At 31.7% G+C, this 23,385-nt stretch overlaps 3 protein-coding genes across 5 annotated transcripts; 1 reads left to right on the forward strand and 2 right to left on the reverse strand.

Annotated features, from left to right (window-relative positions):
- The first annotated feature begins 1,115 nt into the window (after nt 1-1,115).
- LOC100787190 (probable polygalacturonase) lies at nt 1,116-4,458 on the forward strand. The gene is made up of 6 exons (XM_003520697.5): nt 1,116-1,262; nt 1,863-2,177; nt 2,434-2,542; nt 2,645-2,819; nt 2,899-2,969; nt 3,311-4,458. Exons 1-6 carry the CDS (start codon nt 1,185-1,187, stop codon nt 4,054-4,056), a joined length of 1,494 nt encoding a protein of 497 aa, XP_003520745.3. The 5' UTR covers nt 1,116-1,184; the 3' UTR covers nt 4,057-4,458.
- A 2,373-nt stretch (nt 4,459-6,831) lies between these two features.
- LOC100794942 (chaperone protein DnaJ) lies at nt 6,832-8,438 on the reverse strand. Its single transcript, XM_003521530.5, has 5 exons — nt 8,106-8,438; nt 7,883-7,970; nt 7,704-7,777; nt 7,513-7,569; nt 6,832-7,062 (listed from the first exon to the last, which is right to left on the reverse strand). Exons 1-5 carry the CDS (start codon nt 8,214-8,216, stop codon nt 6,931-6,933), a joined length of 462 nt encoding a protein of 153 aa, XP_003521578.1. The 5' UTR covers nt 8,217-8,438; the 3' UTR covers nt 6,832-6,930.
- A 1,996-nt stretch (nt 8,439-10,434) lies between these two features.
- On the reverse strand, nt 10,435-16,696 carry LOC100795476 (kinesin-like protein KIN-14I). 3 transcript variants are annotated; one of them, XM_006577094.4, is made up of 20 exons: nt 16,545-16,696; nt 16,122-16,336; nt 15,749-15,915; nt 15,528-15,671; nt 15,168-15,404; nt 15,011-15,082; nt 14,674-14,742; nt 14,485-14,547; nt 14,215-14,397; nt 14,045-14,126; nt 13,801-13,896; nt 13,519-13,692; nt 13,336-13,442; nt 13,065-13,243; nt 12,768-12,929; nt 12,410-12,663; nt 12,148-12,311; nt 11,863-12,048; nt 10,978-11,480; nt 10,435-10,828 (listed from the first exon to the last, which is right to left on the reverse strand). In XM_006577094.4, exons 2-20 carry the CDS (start codon nt 16,237-16,239, stop codon nt 10,699-10,701), a joined length of 3,090 nt encoding a protein of 1,029 aa, XP_006577157.1. In that variant the 5' UTR covers nt 16,240-16,336; nt 16,545-16,696; the 3' UTR covers nt 10,435-10,698. The 3 variants fall into 3 exon arrangements, with proteins under 3 accessions (XP_006577157.1, XP_006577158.1, XP_003521579.1); XM_006577095.4 differs by lacking the exon at nt 16,545-16,696 and having other exon boundaries at nt 10,978-11,477; nt 16,122-16,515; XM_003521531.4 differs by lacking the exon at nt 16,545-16,696 and having other exon boundaries at nt 16,122-16,515.
- Nucleotides 16,697-23,385: the final 6,689 nt, after the last annotated feature.

The raw sequence follows: 23,385 nt of genomic DNA on the forward strand, positions 1-23,385 counted from the left end.
TTTATTCCAAAAAAGCATTGTTTATATGTTATATTGGAAATTAAGCTTTATTTATGTCTCTCTTGCACAAAGATAACAAATTTTTAACTTGGTAAGTGAAACAAAAATAAACATACCTAATTGTAATATATTCTTAATTCCTAATATATTTTTCATACTAAACCACCCAACAGTACATATTTATTAAAATCTTAAATAATTATTGTGAAATTTGATTTGGTAAGAATTTAAATTTTTTAATAACGTGCATATTATTAAATAATTAGTTGAGTTTACATATATTTTTAACTCACATCCTCACAATTAAATCCAAAATAAAATAATGACACCATTCTGAATAATGAGTTCTTAGGTAGAAATTTTCTCACATCAGATAGGCCAAATGCTCAGACGGCAGGATACTTAAGTGCAAATTACTTAATCAATTAGTTTAATTATCAATTAATAAAATCAACGATTGTACAATACTATTATTTCTCTCAAGTCTTAAAATCTTCAAGACATTCATATTGACCCCATGCAACCTCCATCTGTGTCGGCACGAGCCATGGGAAATACCTTTATTTTGTCAATTTTGATATATTTCCATGGTATATCAAAATCAAAATATTGCCGAGATTTAAGAATTAAAATTCTTTGATCGTAAAAAAAATGATACTTTGAAATATTATTTAAACCTGTGCAGTTATTTTGATTATTTTTAGAAAGAGAGAAATTATTTTTTTGGAGGAAAATATAATAAAAAATGAATCTATTTAGTAAATGAGAGAGATATTTATTAATTTGATTGAAAGTGAATCTATCAATTTAAATAAGGAAAATATATTATATAAAAAAATAAAGAAAAGATAATAATTAATTTAAAAGTAATTAAAAAGTATTAATCTAAATTAGGTAAAATTAAATAATTAATTATTCTTATTTTCACACATTAAAAAACCGTGCTTATAGTTTACTTATTGGATGCGCATAAATTTGTTAATGTACAAGGTGTTATTCTGGCATTCCCTTTTTAGCTGTCTCTTTCTCTTACCATCCTTTTTGTTTTTTCATTTCATTTTTATTTGTTATGAGTACAGAGTGCTTCCCTAGTAGCATTATATACGAAATACCGGAGCTCTCTTTCTCTTGTTCTGTATTTTATTTTATGTTCTTCATCTAACCCGCTCCTTCTATTTAACTCCATGCAACTGTTCCTGCACTGGATTCAGAACTTTCTTGCCCCATTGCAGTTTCAACTTGTTGCACACATGAAGAGCCTAGTAAGTACGTTGTCTTGTTATACCATGACAAATTTTAAACCAAAGTTTTGTTCTTTTACTTTGTTTTAAGCAGGGGTTTGTTTGTTTTGAGTCCAAGATAGCCTGCTAAGTTTTTTGTTTCACTCACTTAAAACACTTGCAATAGGCCTCGATGTGTATTCCAGTGTTTGGCTTTTACAGTACACTTCCATGTTTATATATAAATTTCTGTGTAGCCATCATAAATTACGTCAATATCTTGTTAGGATCCACTTTTTCTTTAATGAGAATTCTGTGGAGATATTAGAGATTGGTCACTACGCTAAGATAGGTTAGTTGAGATATTGCTTTTTCTTGTCTATGTAGAGATCTTAGTAGTTCAGTGGTACGGTACAGACTACAGAGGTATGTATGGTACAATATTGTTTTCATAATATTGTCCAATTGGAAAGTGGAATTTCACTATCAAAATTTAAACGGTTTGCTTTGTGATGAAGTATTTGCATATCTCTAGAGTGTATGTAGGTTATGTTTTTAAAAATTATTTCCAATTGAATAGGTTGTTACTGTGAAGTTGGAATTGCACTTTAATTCATCTCCTTATTTCTATCTTCTTTTAAGGTGGCAGTGCTTTTACTTGTAGCAATAAGCACTGCCGTGGAAAGCAATGGAGAAGACAATGGTGGACCATGTAAACAGAATGCATTCAAGGCTAGGCCTCACAGTGTGTCGATCTTGGAGTTTGGGGCGGTTGGAGATGGAATAACACTGAACACAGTTGCATTCGAAAATGCAATGTTTTATCTCAAGTCATTTGCTGACAAAGGTGGTGCTCAACTATATGTTCCATCTGGCAAATGGCTAACTGGGAGTTTTAACCTCACCAGTCACCTCACTTTGTTCCTTGAGAGAGGAGCTATCATCATTGCATCTCAGGTTTCATTTCATTTAACAGCAAAGAACAACACATGAAGAATAGTAGAAGTACCATGGAGGATAAAATGGAATCAAATATTTAATGTCTTTTTTTTCTAAGCCTTGCCTAGCTTTAGTAGTGTAGAACTATAGATGATGTGATTTTTCTGCATCCTAAAAAGTTACTATTACTAATGAAGAATATTTTAATAAAGCACTTACTTTTACTCACTCTTGAAAAATTATATATATATATATATCTCTTGTATCACTTCAGGATTATTCTCATTGGGACATAGTGGATTTCCTCCCTTCTTATGGTAGAGGAATTGGGAGATATCGCAGCTTGATCTATGGGCAGAATTTAAGCGATGTGGTAATAACAGGTAAGAATTTTCTTTACCATTTTACCATTTAACTATTTCTCTCATAGGATAGGCAATGCAATTCTGTCTTACTTAAATTGATATATTTAATAACTGAAACAGGTGATAATGGAACTATAGATGGACAAGGCTCTATCTGGTGGGAGCTGTTCAGTTCTAATTCCTTAAATTATAGTCGACCAAATCTTATAGAATTTGTTGATTCGGTTGATATCATAATTTCCAATTTGACTTTTCTTGACTCTCCTGCTTGGGGCATCCATCCAGTACATTGCAGGTAGTAGTAACTCATTTGTGTTCACTGAATTCTCAAAGTAAATTGTTCCTTTTTAATCTCTCTTCTTTCCACAATGTAGTAACGTTCAAATTCAAAACATAACTTCTCGTGCACCAGCTGAATTCCCTTACACAAGTGGTATAGTTCCAGGTAAATTTAGTTTTCTCTTACCTCATTAGGATACAACACACAAGCTACACACCTTTATCATAAACTTTTTAGTTGGCTAAACCTTTATTTCACAACCACTAATTGTTTTAATTATAACAGAAGAAAGTAGTATAGTTTACTGTTAATTGATTTATTAGTCCCTTTAACATACTTGTTGATTTTGTTTCTTCAATTCTTATAGGTGTTTCTCGTTAACTTGATATTTTCAACATGCACTTTAGTCACTTAGTGACAGTTTCTTGCATTTCCTTCCTTGGAGCTTATTTTGTAAACAAGTTATTTTTGGGGCATCATGACTCATTAGTCTTAACAACTTTCAGATTCTTCTCGGTATGTATGCATTGAGAACAGTAACATTAGCACTGGTCATGATGCAGTGGTGCTGAAGAGTGGTTGGGATCAGTATGGCATTGCCTATGGAAAACCAACCTCAAGTGTTCACATCAGTAATGTTTACCTACAATCATCATCAGGTGCTGGCTTGGCATTTGGGAGTGAGATGTCTGGGGGGATATCTGATATTATTGCAGAGAAGCTTCATATACTCAACTCTCCTATTGGCATTGAACTGAAGACAACTAAGGGTAGAGGTGGTTATATGAGAGGGATCTTCATTTCTGATGCAGAATTGGAAAATATTAGCTTGGGAATAAGCATGACAGGATACTCCGGTTTCCATCCAGATGACAAGTATGACACAAGTGCACTTCCAATTGTTGGTGACATTACTTTCAAGAATGTGATTGGTGCAAATATTAGTGTTGCTGGGAATTTTTCAGGAATCGTTGAATCACCATTCTCAACAATCTGTCTTTCAAACGTGACTTTTTCTCTCAGCTCTGAGCCATCTCCTTCATGGTTCTGTTCTAATGTAATTGGTTTCTCTGAGGATGTGATTCCCGAGCCATGTCCTGATCTCCAGAGCTCGTATTCCAAGTTTTCCTTTTCTTGTTTTTCTTCTCTATATCCACTCTTTAGTAATGTCTCAGGCTATTTGGATCATCAACCACAAGAATTACAGTCACTCATTTTCATTCACTCTATACATGAGATACAAAATTCATAATCCATCTAGAGCTTCTTCAACTCAATCACAATTTTCCAATAAAAGAAAATTCTTGATGCAAACATGTTCCTTCTCTTCAACATTACAGTCAACCTTCCATTGTTGGTGTCAAGTCCAAATAGTATATTTGTGTACAGCCTCAATTTCTTCATTCATGTAAGAAATTTTTTTGAAGGTGGTGTACAGCCCAAGACACTTTTTTGCTTTGGACGAATCATTTAAAATATATATGGAGTGCTACCTTGATTCTGTCCATCATGAATTGGCATTGGGGTACACTGTGTATTGGTTTTGTTAAAGCAAAGTTGACAGTATATTCTCTTTAATTCTCAGTATATGATTGCTTTTGTTGACTTGCTTGATATGGCAGAAGCATGCAAGGTGATGAAATATAATTTATTAGCCTTGAATTCTACTGACATTGTTTTCTTGTCACGGCAATGCATAGATAATGTTAAACTATTTTAAGGACAGGAATATATTAGGAGGTAGATTTTGATGAACAAGGTAGAAAGGTTAGTGTCTAAATGTTAGGTCCGTGGTTGGTCTTGATTCTTATGCTTTTCCTTTTCCCCGTTGCTAGACAGCTATACTTGACTAAATCTGATGTAGTGGGAGTGGCTAACAATTCCATCAATGGCTGTTCATTGTCCCACTCCACGCTGGAGTTGGGGAACCTGAAGCTGCCAAAATACATCACTTCAACTTTCTTACGTACCATCTAATTAATGGAACCACCACTAAACCAACAATTGGCATGCAAAACATGGTGATCATCGTCATCAAATCTATAAGCGATATATTACTTTCGTCATTTATTTACATTATATTCACATATATGCAAGTACTATGATGTTTTTCAAAAGACCTTGTAACTGTAAAGATGTTCTAAAATAGAAAGAGTCTTGTATGGTTTTAAGTCAAAGAATAACTAATATGTATCCTCACTTCAAACAATTAATTAACGTTTTGATTGCATAAAGTTGTTCATCCAAATATTTATTGTAGTCGCATATATAATAAAACTTGAACTAGAAATAATTTTAAAACTAAAACAACCCGGTGTTGATTTACACACTGGTCTTTGATTGCGTTAAACATACAAATAAGATTTTTTTTTTTTTTCAAAAGGGCAATAAACAGCATGGCTTTATTAAGGCCAACTATCAGTAACACGGGAAAAAAAATTCTGCTGCAGTCAGCATAAAAACAAAGTGAAAAAAAGAGAGCAAGATTGATTGAGATTGAGAAGAATTTGCCCAGGCACTTGTCATCCAGCCTAATTCCCAGGCCAATTCTGTTGTAAAAATTAGGAGAAAAGGAAGAATATTATTCGTCTCCCAATGTAAGTTTTTTAATATTGCGAAAGTCTTTAAGGACATAACAAACTTTTCTGAATTGAACACAGGTGACAAAACTACAGTAATAAGGAATTTGATATGTAAGTGTTTTTTTTATAGTCTACTCCTTTGTTAACACAAGTAAAAAGGGACTAGAAGAGAGAAAAACATTTGAAAGAATTGGAGAGAAATAATAATCAAAGAAAAAAAAGATGGTTTGTTTTAAAGGATAAAGTTTGATTAAATAAAACATATGAATTGTTAAAAACTTACAAAAGTTACAGAAAAAAATAAAATTTCTGATTTTTAAAAGCAAAATAATTTTAATACTTCTCATTTAATTAATGTGGGACTAATTTTAATTAAAACTTTTCAAATACTTTCAAAATACACAATAATTCCTCGTATATTTCAAAAAATTTAAGAAAAAAATTCCAAGAATTGAAAACTCTAGTAAGTTAATCTGGTTCAACCTAATCACGAGTTAAATGAGTCGGAAAAATGTTGACTTATATTTCAAAAGTGTGTTGGACAAATTCGTGTTAATCTTTTACTCTTTTATTTTGGTTTTAAACATCCTTGATATTTTTTATTCTTTGAGTTTGTTTTTATGAACTAGTATGTTGTATTTATGCCCTTTTAATTTTCTATATTTTTTTATTTCTTAATTTTATTTATTTTTTGAATAATTCCGGCCATTTATGACTCTGCCTTTTTTGGTCTTGTTAGACCCAGGCATGTTTGAGTAAATAGCTTAATTAAATATATATATATATATATATATATATATTTAACAATTCAAAATTAACTTTATAAAAATTAATTTTATCCAATTTTATAATGGACCCTAAGGCTTTTTTATCGTTGTAAACACCTGTAATCAAGTCAAGTGCCAGGTTAAATTTCCTCTAGTATAATGATTAATGACTTGCGCCTATTCTCCTTTTCTTTCTTAGAGGACCTCCATTTTTACAGTATTTGCTTGCATTGGTAATTTGGTATCATAGTTTAGAGGAAAACAAATAAAGAGATTAATGCCTGTATATTAATGATATAAAATAGTTTTATGTCGTAACATAATTATATATTAATGTTTAAATTATTTTAAAATAATTATTTTAAATGTCAATAAATTTATTATACATGATAAGTTATAATTAAATAATTATGTAAAACTTTTTTTATTTCAGGTGCATAATCTTTTCTCATAAATAAAATAGGTATGGTTCATAGCGTGATTATTTCTTTTATATTTCATACAAGCTTGCTCTGTTCTCCTTTGTTATTTATTTATTTTCCGAATAAGTAACCCATATATACGCCCCATGGCTATGATTATTCACGGACTTTCAGTGTTAATTGGCAAGTTTAAAAGCAGAAGATATATACTCCATGAAATGATGAGATACTAATAATTGATGTGCTACTGCCCGAATGGTGGAGAATTTAACGATGTTAATAATTCTCAACTATGTAAACTACATATTGATGAAATGTGAGAATCAAAATAATTAACTGAATTGTAACACGGGAATCATAAGATACGTGCCCTTTTTGTAGGACATGGAGATGAATTCCAGCTTAACCCAGACTTTTCCATCCCTTCATTATCTGCCATCTTATCGATTAACAATCCTTGAAGATCCTCCAACATGCCTTTCTCATCCTAAAAAAAATCAAGATCCAAAACGTTATTTAGAACTATTATATTATATTTAAGGAACAAATATTAATAAGCAAAAATTCCTCTCACTCACTTTAGATGTTAGTAAAGAGTTTACTATGGAGTATCATACACGTGGAGTCTTGGTTTTGAAGTTAGAAAACCAGTTAGAGAATTTTTCAATAAAAAAATATATTTTAATATAAATATATGATTTACACTAATTTAAGTGTATAGATTTAAGTTTCTGTAAAAAAAAGTATATGAGTATGAGAAAAAAAAACTATATACTATTAATAAAAAAACAATTCAAATGATAATTTATAATTACATAACAGTTTGATTATTTTACATTTTTACATGCGTAAACATTAAACTTTAAGTAGTCTTTGTCTAATAATTCGAAATTAATTTAAACAAAACGGACACTACAGAGGGATTGATATGCAATACCTTGGGTCTCACTTTCTGCATCATCAAGGCCATTTCTTGCATGAAATCAAGAAATCCCTGTAATTTTCATAGTTGCTAAATTCAGCCACCAAATCTCATGATAATTAATTAATAATTAACAACAGGAGAAATTCAGAAAAAAAAATAAGAGAGCAACGTTTCTCAATTCTTAACTAGGGAAAAACACCCACCTCATCATCATCCTCTCCGATCAGACCAAACAAGCCAGCATCATATATCCTTCTCTTCCCTTTATTAGACAAAACTAGATTTACATGGGAAAACAGAGACAATCAGTTACAGCCTCATTATAATAGAAATTGCATTATTACAGACACATATATAAGCTTAATTTGTAAACGCAAAGCACCTGAATAAGCCTCTTGTACGCGCAGGAATCGGTTTTTAGCTTCTAGTGCAAGCTTAGGGTCCTTGATCCACCTATCAGGATGCCACTTCTTTTAATCCAAAAGAACAACACAAATGCACCAATTAATTAGAACCCTTGTTAAATAAATAGTAGTAATAATAATAATAATAATAAAGTTATATATAGTACAATGTTTAAGTGCAGGGAATAAATATGGAAATACCAGAGCCATCTTACGATAAGCGCATCGAATTTCGTCGTCGGTGCAATGTTTGACAATCCCAAGCTCTGAATAATAACAAACGGCACCGTTTGACTCGACGGTGCCCAACATATTTGCAACAAGGAAAATCAAAATGTTCTTGCTATTTCAGTTAGTAGTCAGCAGTTGGAAGAGTATATAATGTAATGGGAGGAACCTTTTGATGCATAAAATATAATATAATGTAATGTAATGGGAGCTTGTGCTGGTTTCCGTAGTTTAATTATGTCGAAAAGGTTTGGAAGTGAAAGATCCATATGTCCAGCCAGAAAGTTCCAGAGATTTCTTTTGGGTCTTCCACATCCACAAGTTGCATGACTTATAAATGATCCAAGGTTTCACCACAAACTGTTATCGTGCATTGCCTAGCCACAAAAATTGAACTATTTTGTTTCTCTCCTTAATTCCTTCACCAATTAAAGTAAAAACTGAAAAAGAAAAAAAAGTGGTGGTCCTCGTTGAGTCGTAGTTACTTATTTATGTGGCTATCTGCCAATTTATTTCCATCTTTCGAGTACACTATAAAAGTCTGATTGGAAAAATTATTTATAATTTGTTTAAATTTATTTATATGAATAATTGAGAGTGTTTATGAAAATAGTTATCATAAGCTGTTTATTTATTGGAATTTTCAAGATAATTTATGAAAATAGATTAGAACTTATATAAAAATAGTTCAGTCATTATAGAAATAATTTATACATAAACGCTTGTATAAGAAACAGGGAGCTTTGCCCCCAACCCTTTCAGCAAAAAAAAAAAAAAAAAACTTGTGTAGGAAACACTTATTAAATAAGTGTTAAATTAAGTTGTTTATAGAATTTATCGCTTGTAAGTTGCAACTTACTATAAGGGTCGACACTGGGTATGTAAATTTTTTTTTTTCCTTTTGATATTCTTACTTTGTAGATATTGGAAAATATATGTACCTTTTACTTGAGTTTAGCCTTCGAATTGAGTGAGTAATAAAACAAAACATTACTTGAAATTAGTATTTTCATAGAGTTAGTATTTTTTTTATTCGTGGTTTATTAATATTATTATGAGTTGATTTTTCAAAGAATATCAGTGTAATGTAAAGATCCTGTTGTATAAAGTAAATAACAAAAACATATTTGTGTAATTTTTTATGCCCCTTTTACACAACGAAAATATGATTTCGAATGTGTACTTTATAAGGTGGAAACATATTTCCATTAAAAGGATATTTTGTGAATAATAAAAATTTAAAAGCACATGGGGTGAGAATAGCAATTTGTGAGATGAGAATGATATTCCTTTTATAGACCCAGCCATATTTCAACATTGGGCTCTTAAACAGCAACAAAAGTTGATCAATTCAACTTTGGGCTACGGACTGATTTCTGTTGGAGGTAGACGAAGATTTTGGGGTTAAGCTAAGAAGCACTAGCCTATTCCTTAGTATATCAGCTGCATTATTTGATCTCTGTTTGCAACTTGTTAACGTTGTTTTTGGTAATTTGTTTTGCAACTTATATGGTCAATATAGATATTCTCATTTCGGGCTGAAACAATGCTGACACCATAATATGCAGTTAATATCCAGTTTTTTCTTTAGTTTAATAATTTGACTCCTTATGAAAACACAGACACTCGTGCTGCAAAATTATTGTTAAGGAATAATGAGAAACGTATATTTGTCTAAGTGTACTTTAATCCAAAGCCTTCCTCAAGTGATATCAAGCTCTTTCGAGAATTACTTGGTTTCGAAATTGAATCCCACTTAGGCCATTCTACTTGTCCTTTGACCAACCCCTTCCCCCCTCGTTAGGCCGTAAAACTTAAAGTAGCATGTCATGGCGGATTACTGGTTGTATTTGATATAATTAAAAACAACAAAATTAAACATAAAATAGTTATATTTATTTCCACTAAAAAAATTAGAAAGAAACAAGCCATTCCATTATATTTTCTTTGTATGCCAGGACTACCCTATTTTGTAACATAATGATAATGAGCTCAATTAGGAAAACTATTCGGTTGATAAAATGTGTCAACTAACTTAGTTGATTTTAAGCTGTAACTAAATTATACCTTCTTCCTTATATTTTCAGTCAAACATTTGCTTTATATTTAAAAAATAAGCATTTGCTTTTATTCAAGTAATTTTCTCTCCTAGACAAAGCTCATAAAAATTATTTATGGTTGCCACGCTTATAAAAGCATTCTCATTGAGCATAATCCAAAGAAAGAAAGAGAAATGTGAGATGAAAAGATAAGGAAAAAAAAAACTTACGAGGGAGAGGGGGGGTAGAGATAAGGAAATTGATTTGTACAAATAAAAAATCGTTGCAGTGTTAGGAGTTTCATTTTTTTACATCCCCTAAAAATCTAGTGTAGAGTAAAATAAAAAATGCCACGATACAAACAAAGCAACAAGCATTATTGCTCCATTACCCGTGTGATTACAAAATACAAACCAACAAAAAAAATTATAACAATCTCTCTCTCTCTCGCGTCGATCTAAAAATTGAAAAAATTAAAAAAAATCAAATATAAACAATCACTCTCTTTACCTTTTCAGTAAACACGTTTATTTTCTATTCCCAGTTCTACGTTTCACGTCAACTGGAGCCGGATGCCTTCCTGATCGATGTGGGACACCATTTGAGTTTTTCAATGAAGGTGAAGGACCTAGAGGAGAAGAATGAACAGCATTCTTGCTGCAAAATTGCAACAAAAAAAAAATAATAATTAACATCCAATAGATACTAGATAGTACATATAAAAAATCTGAAATAAACTTTAGTAGAGTCTATATATATTTTACTATATAAAGAAACGTTTTACTAGAATATCATTTTTGCATTACCTCAACTCAGGGCTGTTTTTTGCTGCCTTTGAGATAGATCTCATAGTCTTTGATCCAATTCCATTGGTCACGCTGCTAAGTTTGGAATGATTAAATTGCCAAAGTAAGTCAGGTTCTGAGGAATCACTGGTTGCAGCATCAAGCTCATCCATGATGTCATCAGAACCCGCAATGTTAAACTGGTTGGCTCCCATGAACATAGTATAGGATTGTTCCGAGTACATTTTGGGAGAATCTTCTATATATTTCTGATAAAAGGCCTCAGATAAGTTCCCATTGTTTGCTGCTTGCCAACACCCCAAGAGGTTCTCAGTTTTGTTTACATCTTGCTTGTTGACCATGACCTTGTCAACCCATTCACCAGAACCACTTTCTTTGTCATCCTCCCCATAGTTTTGTGCAAGACTATTGTTCACTGGGGGCCATGGTGGTGAATTTGCTGATATCTCATCGAAATCAAAGCTCTGAGTTTTGTGCCTCACTGTGGTATTACTCTGAAGCTGCTGGATGAATCAAATTCCATCTCAGTTCAACATGGGATAGTAGTAAATTAATAATAATAACTAAAATTTTAAAATGATAAATGTGTCTCAGAAAATTTTTCAGGCATGGCTTGGCCCACAACTTTTAGTAGTAAACACATGTTTTTTCCTAACCAAAGTAAAGTAAGTAGTTGAATACACAAAAGTGTACTTTGATGATCCCATTGAATTATTAGTAACCGTGTGTATGTTCAAAAATCATATCAAATTTTTCTAAAATAAATTCTCTATACTAAATATAAGGCTTTCTGTTTTCCTACATGCATTAAATCATTTGGAACAAATGAGAAATTAAAATGCTTTATCAACATAAGCAAACCACAAGGAAAAGTAGTATACATACTTCTATGTTGCCAACCTCAACCATTGGTTGCCGGCAACCAAGCTGATCCACAGTGTCAGGATCTCGCTGGTTTATATGATAAGGTGATAGCTCACTAGCTTTTGTTCTGTATTTTTCAGAGCTGCTGGAAAAAGAATGTTCTGATTCTCCTTCCTTTCTTGCCAGTGCTGCCTTGAGGCTGGCAATCTGAAACACAATTCAATAATTAGACTTGATCGAAGTAGAAAAATGGAATTACTAAGATTATTATAAAGAGAACCAGAAAATTTAGATTTCACTATCAACCTGTTCTTTGAGCTCTTTAACATCTGCACTATCTTTGTTTACTCGAGAAGCACCAAGTTCAACTGTGGCAACTCTTTCAGCAAATTTTAAGGTACTAATTGTTTCTCCAATAGCATCACTCTCTGGACTTATGTGAACAAACATTAGTGTCTTGGCCTGTCCTCCTGAAACAAAACAAACCAAGATTATCAGAATTCATAGGAATTGTACAACTCAAGGACAGAAAAGAATATAGCTGGAAAACCAACTTCTTAAACCTTACCAAGTGAATCTTGGAGTAGTTGTGTGAGTTTACTATTTCTGTAAGGTACGTGTGAGTTTTTCTGAGCAAGGGAAGCAATGACATCTCCCAAAGCTGAAAGAGATTTGTTAATATGCTGTGCTTCTTTTAGTCTATCTCCTGTGGCCTCAGATTTATCCACCCTCTCACTTCCTGCCAAGTCAACCAAATGCATGCAACCACGAAGGATAGCTCCAGATGTCAAATCTCTTCCCTGAACATGAACAGTCAAGCAACTGCAAAATTGATATTTGGAAGAAGACAATGGTTAATTGTGTCCAAGAAATATCATCACAAAAACACGAGTGAAGAGCAAGAAAGTGAATATGATATACCATACCTATGAGATCGGCTACTGCGGTCATTAAGGGCTGTTGCTCCAACTGCACGGTTCCTTTGCCCAAGGTTCATTAGTTCAATAACATCAATAGTAGATGATACAGGAACAAGGCTTGCATCTGGCACACTGAGTCCTTTTTGAGAACTACTTCGAATTTCTAATGTATCAATAGTTAAGGGCAGCAATAAATGTTATGTATGTTCTATAATTTTTGGAGGTTATACTAAACCAAAATAGACAGGACTTATGTTGTTCTATACAAAACCAAAGAGAATCAAATAACTGGTAAAAGGATATCTTTTGTTTGTTCCATCAGTGACCAGCAGATCCCTGACTTGCTCATTGTAAATCTCAATCATTTGAACAGAAACGTCATAGTGGAAAGTGTCCCTCCTTTGATCTGCTATAAGAAACAAATCACTTAGAGCCCTGTAATTTACACCTTGGCTTTTCTCTGTGATCTCTTTTGGTCCAGTCTACATGTTAAAAACATAAATCAGCAAACGATCATTAAAAAATTCATTATTTTTTGGTTTACAGAAAAAATGAAAGTGCATATGGATCCTACCATAGTGTAGGTTTTTCCTGATCCTGTTTGGCCATATGCAAATATGCAAACATTAAAACCATCAAGAGCAGACCTAACGAGTGGCTGCATATCTAGGAAGACCTCGGCTGCAACAGGAGCAAATTTTCAATTACACTAAAACTATAAACCTTTGAGATAATTGAAACCAAAAAGCAAACCAACCTTGGGTTGCAGATGGTCCAAAGATTTTGTTAAAGTTGAAGGACCTGCGTCCCTTCCCATTCTTTGAAGGAATATTAACTGTGATAGTTCCATCTTCTATATTTTCCACTGCACTCAAATGGTTTGCTTGTCCAGGAAAGAAGGGTCTTACACGACAGTACACCCTAATACTTCCTGATGGAACAAATTTATTCATCTTAATTCAATTATGGGATTACATGAAATAACAAAGGCATATAGGTCTGAACCAAAAGCAACAAACCAACCAGTGATATTTATTACCCTTAAGATCCTGGACTTGATTGTATAGTTTGCGATTTTCTTCAAGAACTCTATGATATCCAGAAGCAGCATTAGCTAAGCCATGAATGTGCATGCCTGGTATTACACATATTCAAGTTAATTAGTTACTTCTGGTAGTTAGCTATAATTAGCTTGCTATTTTATTAATCAATCACAAGGCAACAAAGAAGGGAGGACAACAATAGAGCAAAAAACTGAAAATGAAAAAATCACAGATCCTTACCAAGATTGGAGAACTCCTCATGAAATTTCATTTGCATGAACTGCATACCATCTTTTGTGGAGTGAAGAGTATGCCTTAGCTCCTACAATATCATCAAGAACGGAAATATTTAACTTCTGTAGTAAGAAATTACAAAGATTAAACATGATAAATATGAACTCATTCTCTACCTGAATTTCTCTTTGCTGCTGGTCGAAGAGCATTTTCTGCTTCATAAGTTGCCTTTGTGATTCCTCATCAGCAACTTGATTTTTATGACTGTGGCCCTCTTTTTTTGTTGTTACCATAGTAGCAACTTGATTTTTATGAATGTAATCCTCTTTTTTCGTTGCCACATGAATCTTCTTCTCCCCCTAGTCACAAAATAGATGACTGTAAGAATTAAAGCATTTTCAAGTTTCCTCAAGGTCCTGGAATATGTTAAACACAAGGCATGTTACCTTTTTATCTGCCATGGCAGACCCGTTGCTCTGAGAAACAGGATCTCTTGAAGTTACTTTTGTCTGCGAAGTTACATGAAAAGGATGAAAATCAAGAACAGCTTGTCATGAGAATCAACTTAAGAACAAGTACTCTCTTGGGGTGGGCTAAAAACTAATGACATTATGAGAAGGTGAAAATTGTCATACCTGTTCACCTTGGCTTGCAATTCGTTGCTCAAACTCCTCTACAACTTTGTTTAAAACAGATTCAACCAACTGTTCCATGCAGAAGAATAAAAATATTACAAATAAACAACTAGTTTTAAAGGCATTCTTGCTCAGTGTTATGAATGGGACTGTGAATGCAACATTGTTTCATGATAATGTTATAATTTTCAAAACCTTTTTATTATGGTAGAGGCAAAAGAGACTCAAGTAAAACTAACAGACTCAATATAAGGTCTAAGTGTCTAGCTTAATTAGTAAAGTTGTGAATTGTGATGAAATTCAATTGTGAAACACATAGAGCTACACATTGACATACCGTTGAAACTTCATCTGGCTTCTTATCTGATAAAATTGCCCGAACAAGCATACTCAAAGAGTGGGAACCAGACTGCAATTATAGAAATATAAAAAAAAAATCATTAGTTATGCTTTCTGTTCAAGCAGGTACAAATGTCAAAAACAAAGTTACCTACCATTTTAATATTCTCAACATCAGAATTAAGAGCAGCAATAGATTTATCATTGAGCGACGAAGTCCTTGACAAGGAATTAGTAAATGGATCCGAATTTTTTCTCACAAAAGATTTTGCAGACACAGTTGGTTTGAGATTTCCACCAAATTTCCACACACCATTTGACCCGCTCATTTTCCATTCACTGTAGGATTTCAGGGCCAACACGCAATTGACAATCCTAGATGATTTTCCTCCCTAAAATAACAAAAATTTTGGTAGAAAACATAAGCAGCTGTTATTAACAATTGAATTCACCATGATACAAATTGGTTATTTAAATAAAAACTGTAACAAGTATCTAATGCTTTATTCACATACTTGTTCCAGATCAGATGCCTCAAAGATAGGAATTCCAATTTCTTGGACAGCCACCAGAAAATTCCTCACGTTTTCAAAATACTGATATGCCGTTAATGGTGCCCCATCAGGGATCAATGCAGAATCAACAGGACTCTCCACAACCTTAAAAAGACGAATAAACTGTAAACAAAAAATAACCAAAACCTTAGGAAATTAAACTAAACAATGATCTAACTCACCTTGGGTACCGCCCCGGATTGAACTTTATTAATAACATTACAGAGAATAATCCCACTCCTCAAACCAAGCCTAAACTCTTCCTCAGAGGGTTCTGCTGGTAAATCTTTGGCTGCAACAACTCCAACCATTTTTCTCAACCACCCCGCAGCTTCGTATCTTCTTGATGCTGCAAAGTAAAGAACTTTCCATTTCAGGATAACTGATACAAAATCCAGATACCTTTAACAAATTGAAACTCATCAAAATTCAGTCAAGGCAACCACCATAGACAAAAAAAAAATGCTAAAAGATGAATTTTCACACGTTATTATTAGTATTATGAGGAATTCCAAAACTGAATTTTGATGGAACCCCAGAAAAAAGGGAAAATACCAGCTTCTTCGGCTTTCCTAGATTCCAAATCAAGATCTTTGAGGCGAGGACCGTGCTGCTGAAGCACGTCCTCCACCACTGATGCCACAGAAAAGAACAAAGCCGCCTCTGCCGCCATAGCATGAACCACGAGAAACGGAGAAAGTGTGGTTGTTGTTTTTATTAAGAATGATATCCCTGATCACAGACCAAGAAGCTCATCGACATTGCACAATCTGATTTGCAGAGAGAAATAAAAGAAAAGAAAAAGAATCTGATGTGAGGAACAGAGAAGGAAGGAAGGAAGAAAAGAACAAGTTTTAAAAGCGTGTGATCGTTTTGTCTCTGATATCATGATGCTATTCTATAGAGTGTTGTTGAGATTTATTTTTTCTTTCTTTGTTTTTTTCCATGTTACATGTTAGTTCCATTGCATTACATTACCTTTAGCTGTTCTCCCTACAGAATACAGATACAGATAGCAAGTAGTAGTTAGTTCGCTTTCGCTTTATACTCTCCATCCTCTCTCTCGTCTTGCCACCACCTCAACTCCGAACCTACTCCCATACCTCACTCTTTCAAACTCCCATTCCCAAACCCCACTTCGTTTCTAGGCCCGTGCACTTCACGCAATTTGTAAGGCTAGCTTACTTTTTTAAATATTTTTTTTTTTTACTTAAACTGAAGCATCTTTTTCACCCCTAATTTTTTGAAATTGACTTCTCTCTTATTCATTTTCTGTGTCCATATTGTCCCTTCAAAATTATATTATTTTATGATTTTCATGTGAGTTCACAGTTAAATATTAACCCAACTTGATTTTTCTGTTATTTTAAATAGGGAGTAGAGAAGTCAAATTCTGATTTTTTATGCCAAAAAAGTTTATTTTTCTTATGTGTATCTTACTATTCTGGCTTGTTGTTTTAAATAGGGAGTAGAGAAGTCAAATTCTGATTTTTTATGCCAAAAAGTTTATTTTTCTTATGTGTATTTTACTATTCTGGCCCCTCAATCTATTAAACTAAATTGATCCTTTAATTTTCAAACTTTAATATTTAGTTGAATAGCATGTGTAAAACTATATGAGAAATATTATATCATATTAAGTGTTGGATCGTGTTTTTGCACCGTTCTTAAAGAAAACAATGTATATATCATATTAAGCGTTGGATCGTGTTTTTGCACCGTTCTTAAAGAAAACAATGTAAAGAGTTTTTTTTTTAAGAATCTGTTTGATAGGGTGGAAATAAAAAAAAGATTAAAATGAAAAATTAAAATTAAAATAAAATATAAAGATATAAATTTTATATTATTTTATTATTCATTTGTCTTCTTTTTATTTATTTTTTCTCTATTTTATTTCTCCTCAAATAAATAGACCCTGAGTGGGAGAACAAGTAAGATATATTACTGTTCAACAGCGAATATCATGTGACATGGTTGGAGTTGGATAATTTTTATAAATATATAGATGAAAAAATCATTCAATTAACTAATTAGTGTGAAAAACTAACACATAAAGATCAACTTGCTCTAAGAGATTTGGAGAGCAAAATGATATTTATTAAACTTGAATAACTAAGCTCAAACAGAAAATAAGATAAATGATGAAAAGTATAATTAAGCTATTTTTAAACTATTCATTTAGTTTTTATAATTGTTCCAGTTTTAATTTTTGGTTTTATTCTATTATCAGAAACTGTATGTTACAGTCTCTAAACAATATTTTTAACAATTTATTATTGTAAGAAAACTTTTGTGACGATTTTACGTCATCGGAAAGTATTTCATGGTATTAGTGGTCGAAACTAAAACTTAACTTTTATATATTTTAGAAACAAAAAGCTTACAATTTTTTTCAATAGACTAAAATTTAAAATAATAAAAAAATATAATTAAGGAAAAAGTGATTAGTTTAAAAAAAAAAATCTCTTGAAAAGATCTACGGAATGTAGATTGGTAGTGATTTTTGTTGGATACTAGTCTGCCTACAAGGGATGTTATGGTTGGATTTAGAACGTGCTAGATCTTCTCGACTAGCTCCGGCTTGCTTCAGCTTGCAAATAAATCACTGCCACCTTTATTTGCAGATTCGTTTGTCAAAGCTCATAACTATTTGTTTGTACTGCTGCTGTGAAGAAACAAATACAAAGCAAAAGAGACCATCAATAATAATAATATATCTCAAAAGGAAACCAAATGATTTATTTTTTCGGTTACAAACGCATGCAATGATTTATTTGAAACCATCTTCATGATGTTGTTTAACCAATTAAAGGAATACTCAACTTTGGTTATATGAAAATAATAATATGAGGTTGTGGTTTTGGTAATATTATCAATTGGGCAGACCAACCATTAGCTAATAACGATCATACTTTAATTTTGAGTCATTATTATTATAAGCTCCGTTTTTACTGTTCCATTCAGACTCATGAACTTGTCCTCATTCCCCCCACCAACTTTATCAAAACCTACTTGGTGACATGAATACTTGCCATCGATCATTCCCTTCTTAATTATTTTCTTCTCTTTGATTCCAAGTTTCCAGCTTAAGAATTTCGTATACAAAAGGAAAGCTATGAATGTTGCACATATAAACAATGCGTTTCGGGCATGACCCAGTCTTGTTGTATAAGTTGTCGACGTAATTAACCTTTTATTCTTAAACAAATTCAAGTTTGTAATTTAAGAGTTGCGACATTATGACAGTCATTTAATATCAAAATTGCTTAAGTGATCCTTTCCTAATTCTATTTTTCTATATGTGCTACCGAAGGGAATTAAAGTAAAGCAAAAGTAGAATAATCGAGGAAAAGAAAAATGAAATGCCATCTCTTGCCTAACTTAACGGAATAAAAACCCTCCTTTGGGGTTCAAACAAAAAAACCATAATTCCTAAAAGTTCTGTGAGAGGGTGGGGGTGGTTGGGTTTGTTTGCTTCAGCAATGCTCCGTCGGTGATGTATTAATTTAGTAAAACTTAAAACATTGAAAAGATTATTTTAGTTAAAAAAAAAAAAAAAACTACTAGCAGAAAGCTGTCCGTGTTCTGTATTAAAAATATTTAGTAATTATTGAACTAACTAATAAATATTGTAAATGATATAAAAGGATTTATACATATAATTTTTATATAAACTACTCTTTTAATTTATAAGAATCAAGTTAGAGAATTTGTTTAGCCTTTGTATAAGAATTAATTTAGTATGTCTCATGTATTTATTTATTTATTTTTACAAAAATATCTTTAATTATGAATTATTTATCCAAGTTCAATAAATAGTAAGTATAATACATAGTAAGGATTTGTACATAACTTTTAATTGGAGAGTCTAAATTTACCTTGGTGGAGTATTTTGACAACTTTAATTTTTATTTTCAAATGGATAGTCGATGAAATTAAAATTAGAGTAATAAATATATTATTGAGGAGAAAGACTAAAAGAATTGGGTAATATTATAAATTTTTATTGTGTTTTATTTTATAAATACTAATGTCATATTATTTGTCAATCAATAGTAGAAATAATTGTTTTATTCTCAATACTTGTCAAACATTATTAAATCTCGTATTTGTATGTATGCGTGTTTATTTGGATCTTTAGAATTTTGATTTCTATTCCTAGTATATAGTCTCCAATATTAACACATCAACGATAAATTGTCTAGGTGATACATGTGATTATCTCCAAACATAAATATTCAATCTTAAATGCATTACTTTTTATACTAAGAATGAAATGAAAATCCAAAATCTTACACTGTTTTTTATTATTTTTTTCTAATTTAAAAAATTTAAATTGTCAACTCGACAAGTTGGCCAGCCCCAGTCCACTGTTAAGTATAAAGTTCATACCTCATTGTTGCTACTCAAACGATAAACCAAACCATAATTTAAGTCTATAGTTATGCATTTGTTATTAAAAAATATACATTTTTTAGTATCTTTATATTATTAAATAAATTTATATGGGTCTCATTAAATATTTTAAAGCATATATTTCCTAGTCTCTATTTAACAAGATCAATATAAATTTTTTGACAATAATAAAAAGATGATTTTAAAAGTTATTTCAAAGAACATGTTATTAAGCACTTTCCATTTCATAATTCATCTTGCCAATTAAGACTAAAATGATGATAATTATTAGTTTGGAACGCTAAGATGCTTTTATTCGGCTTTATGGTTGAGACTCGGATGAACTAATCGCTCTTCCATGTGTTGGGTGCATTTTGCTAATTAATTAAGGAAGCCTCCCAATCCCAATGGTAACTGAATTCGTATGCCACAATGTGTCCAAGACACAAAGAATTTGCCACGTAGCACCAACACAGGCTTGAGCAAGTTTTAAAAAGGTTGAAAGCAAGCATTCATAAAGTTCACATCGTATATTATAAACTAAATAGTCCTTCGAGCATGCAACAATACAATTTGGTAGACATTCTCTTTCGGTAAGTGCAATGGTTGTTGGGAAACAGTTATCTCCCCAGGCTTCAAATTAAAACCAAGTTAATGAAACACAATGCAACAACTGCGCATCATTTGTTTGTGGCCTTCTTATCCGAGTCAATTTCGAGAGGTTACTAATAAAACATAAGATATATATGTAGTCTAACAATACATGTTCTTTTTTATTATTATATTAGTCACATGAAAATAAAATAAAAATGCTTATTTTAAAGATATTATAATAAATTTCAATAAAAATTTATTGCAATATTTGCTTTTGAAAGACTAATAAAGGTTCCCTTTATAGAAGTGATAGAGCTCAGGAACATACCAATCTTACCAGCAATCAGGTTTTATCTTTGCATATCGAAAACAAAATTTTATTGATTATATCTGCTCTTATTAATTAAGTCAAATTAATATGACAAATAATTAAGAAACACGGTTGAAACTTGAAATTGCTCCTAATCTATACAAACAAATAGATTTCCTGAATCGAAACTTTTTTTGTGTGAACATTTTTTAAAGTATTCTAAGAACTCGTAAAATGTCAAAATAGATCTTGATCTATAAAGATTTAACGAGAAATAATTTAAGTTAATATATATATATATATATATATATATATAATTTGAATGAAATAAAATCATTATCTGTTTGGAAACAATACATTTGGCTATGAATTAAAAAAAAAAAAAAAACATTTGGCAGGGTTGAGAATGGAATGAAGTAGGACCCAAGAAAGAAGACAAGGAGGAAGCCATAGTTGTGAATTGGACAAAGAAAGAGTCAAGAGCATCCCCGTAACGTTCGAAAAATTCAAATTCGCCGTTCGGAACCAAAGCGATTAGGTTCGGGAAGGCCCACGAGAGCCTGTTAAAAGGGACCCACTTTACCGAGAGTCACAGGTCATTCATTCGGAACTAAAACAGATCGGACGGAAAATTTATCTCAAGTGAGCCATAATATTTGTCCACGTGGCGATCTTCAACCGGCAACTTGCTACTGTGTCAACCAGCGGGTGACCCGTCTTCATATAGAACATTGTCCGTTGACACCTATGAGCGCGTAACGTATCCATTACAGCATCTAAACCCAAATATATATTATTAATAAAGATATTGCAGAAAGTATCATTAACGGTAATTTATGTTTAATCTTTAAATTTTAGATAAATCTAAACCCAAATTTCTATTTAACACCTGCAAATGCAAAATTCCTCTTCCTTAGTTTTAAAAATGAGAAAAAAAGTATTGTAAGAAATCATCCAATCACATGATACATTTATTAGTTTTAAAAATAATTATTTTACAACAATTTAAATCATGAGTTGTAATTAAATGACCTCTTTTATATGTTAATACATAACCATTAAATTCTTTAAAAATTATAACCAAAAAGAAAAATTATGAGCAAATGCTAGCTTAAGGGTAATATCATCATCTATCATTCCTTTAATACAAATACATTTCTAATGTAATTTGTGTTATAATAAGCAATATTAACTTTGTAATAAAAGATTCTTCTTTTCCAAACGAAATTATCAATATTTCAGTTTGTTCGTTTCTATTGTCAAATCTAGATATGTCATCCGAAAACTTTCCTCTAATTGAATATCGTTGCAATTTGTATTCTACAATTTATTGTGTAATTTCATTATTTAAATATTAAAATATTCATATTATATGTGATATTGTATTTTTTTATATATATATTTCACTTTTTTATGTATACATATCTAAAAAATATACCTTCAAAAAATCATGTGATATTTTTTATTGTTCCATCTTGACGTTTTCTTCATCATGCAAGCAAGGAAGAAAGGCCTTACATGGCTAAAAGCTATGCTATGCTTTAGATGTTAATGGGATGTCGCTAGTTTCTTTTTCTGAGAATTGAAAGTAGAATTACAGAGTATCATAAGCATATGGGACCTGCAGAATTGCCGAATGATGATCATTCTTATTTCTTAATCAAAGGAAAACCACAAAGGTAATTAATTTTCTATAATAATTTGAAATGCTAATAAATCTAAGAGAATTAACTAATTATAGTTATTATAGAAAGGGTAAAGTTACATTCTATTGCTTTTTTCTTTATGACTTTCACATGTTAAGTGAGCCCAGCTGATGCTCACAATATTATATGATTATATGCGTGAATTCTCTTTGTGAAGTTCACATCACATTCGGGTGCAAAATTAATGTGCATATTCATGCTGTCATCTCTGAAGATGGCCAGCCACATCATCATACAATGGAGGCACATGCACCTTCATTTTTGTGGAAAGCAATACAAAATACTCAATCTCCAGAGACAAGTCCTCTTTAGTCTTTTCCCCAAACAAAATATTGCCATATATAATGTATACAGACCTTAACTAATATTTTCCTTCCAGAAATCAGTAAAAAATCGAATAAGTTTACCTTTCAAATGAAAACAAGAATGAGATATTTGAAAACATTCATGTATGTCAAAAATAGTTGCTAATTGATGACGACTGACTATGATCGTTGTTTAAAAATTTAAATGGTTGAAAGAGGACAAACCTGTCAACATTATTACAATCTGGTGGGCGGTTTGCATTTTTTTCTTTAAAAAAATTACTCTCAATTTGAATGTCACGACAACTTATTAATTCCAACGAGAATTTATAATAAAATTATAATATTTTTTTGTTACTAAAAGTCTATCAATTCGGATTTAAATTCAAATTTGTGTTGTTATCGCCAATGAAAGTCTAACTACTAAACGAGTTTACTCAATATGTGCATATTCCTCTTTAATTTTTATGTAATGTGCATGTAATTTAATTTTGCTCATTCTCCATGAT

The sequence above is a fragment of the Glycine max genome, chromosome 3 (assembly GCF_000004515.6).
Source record: "Glycine max cultivar Williams 82 chromosome 3, Glycine_max_v4.0, whole genome shotgun sequence".
Taxonomy (NCBI): Eukaryota; Viridiplantae; Streptophyta; class Magnoliopsida; order Fabales; family Fabaceae; genus Glycine; species Glycine max.

Coding starts and splice junctions, on each gene's coding strand:
- LOC100787190 (XM_003520697.5), top strand. CDS start 1,185: ATGCAACTGTTCCTGCACTGGATTCAGAACTTTCTTGCCCCATTGCAG. Junction 1,263..1,862: donor TTGCACACATGAAGAGCCTA/GTAAGTACGTTG, acceptor TCTTCTTTTAAG/GTGGCAGTGCTTTTACTTGT. Junction 2,543..2,644: donor AAGCGATGTGGTAATAACAG/GTAAGAATTTTC, acceptor TAACTGAAACAG/GTGATAATGGAACTATAGAT.
- LOC100794942 (XM_003521530.5), bottom strand. CDS start 8,216: ATGTTGGGCACCGTCGAGTCAAACGGTGCCGTTTGTTATTATTCAGAG. Junction 7,778..7,882: donor CGTACAAGAGGCTTATTCAG/GTGCTTTGCGTT, acceptor ATGTAAATCTAG/TTTTGTCTAATAAAGGGAAG. Junction 7,570..7,703: donor TCGGAGAGGATGATGATGAG/GTGGGTGTTTTT, acceptor TGAAAATTACAG/GGATTTCTTGATTTCATGCA.
- LOC100795476 (XM_006577094.4), bottom strand. CDS start 16,239: ATGGCGGCAGAGGCGGCTTTGTTCTTTTCTGTGGCATCAGTGGTGGAG. Junction 15,672..15,748: donor AATCCGGGGCGGTACCCAAG/GTGAGTTAGATC, acceptor CGTCTTTTTAAG/GTTGTGGAGAGTCCTGTTGA. Junction 14,127..14,214: donor AGCAGCAAAGAGAAATTCAG/GTAGAGAATGAG, acceptor ATGATATTGTAG/GAGCTAAGGCATACTCTTCA.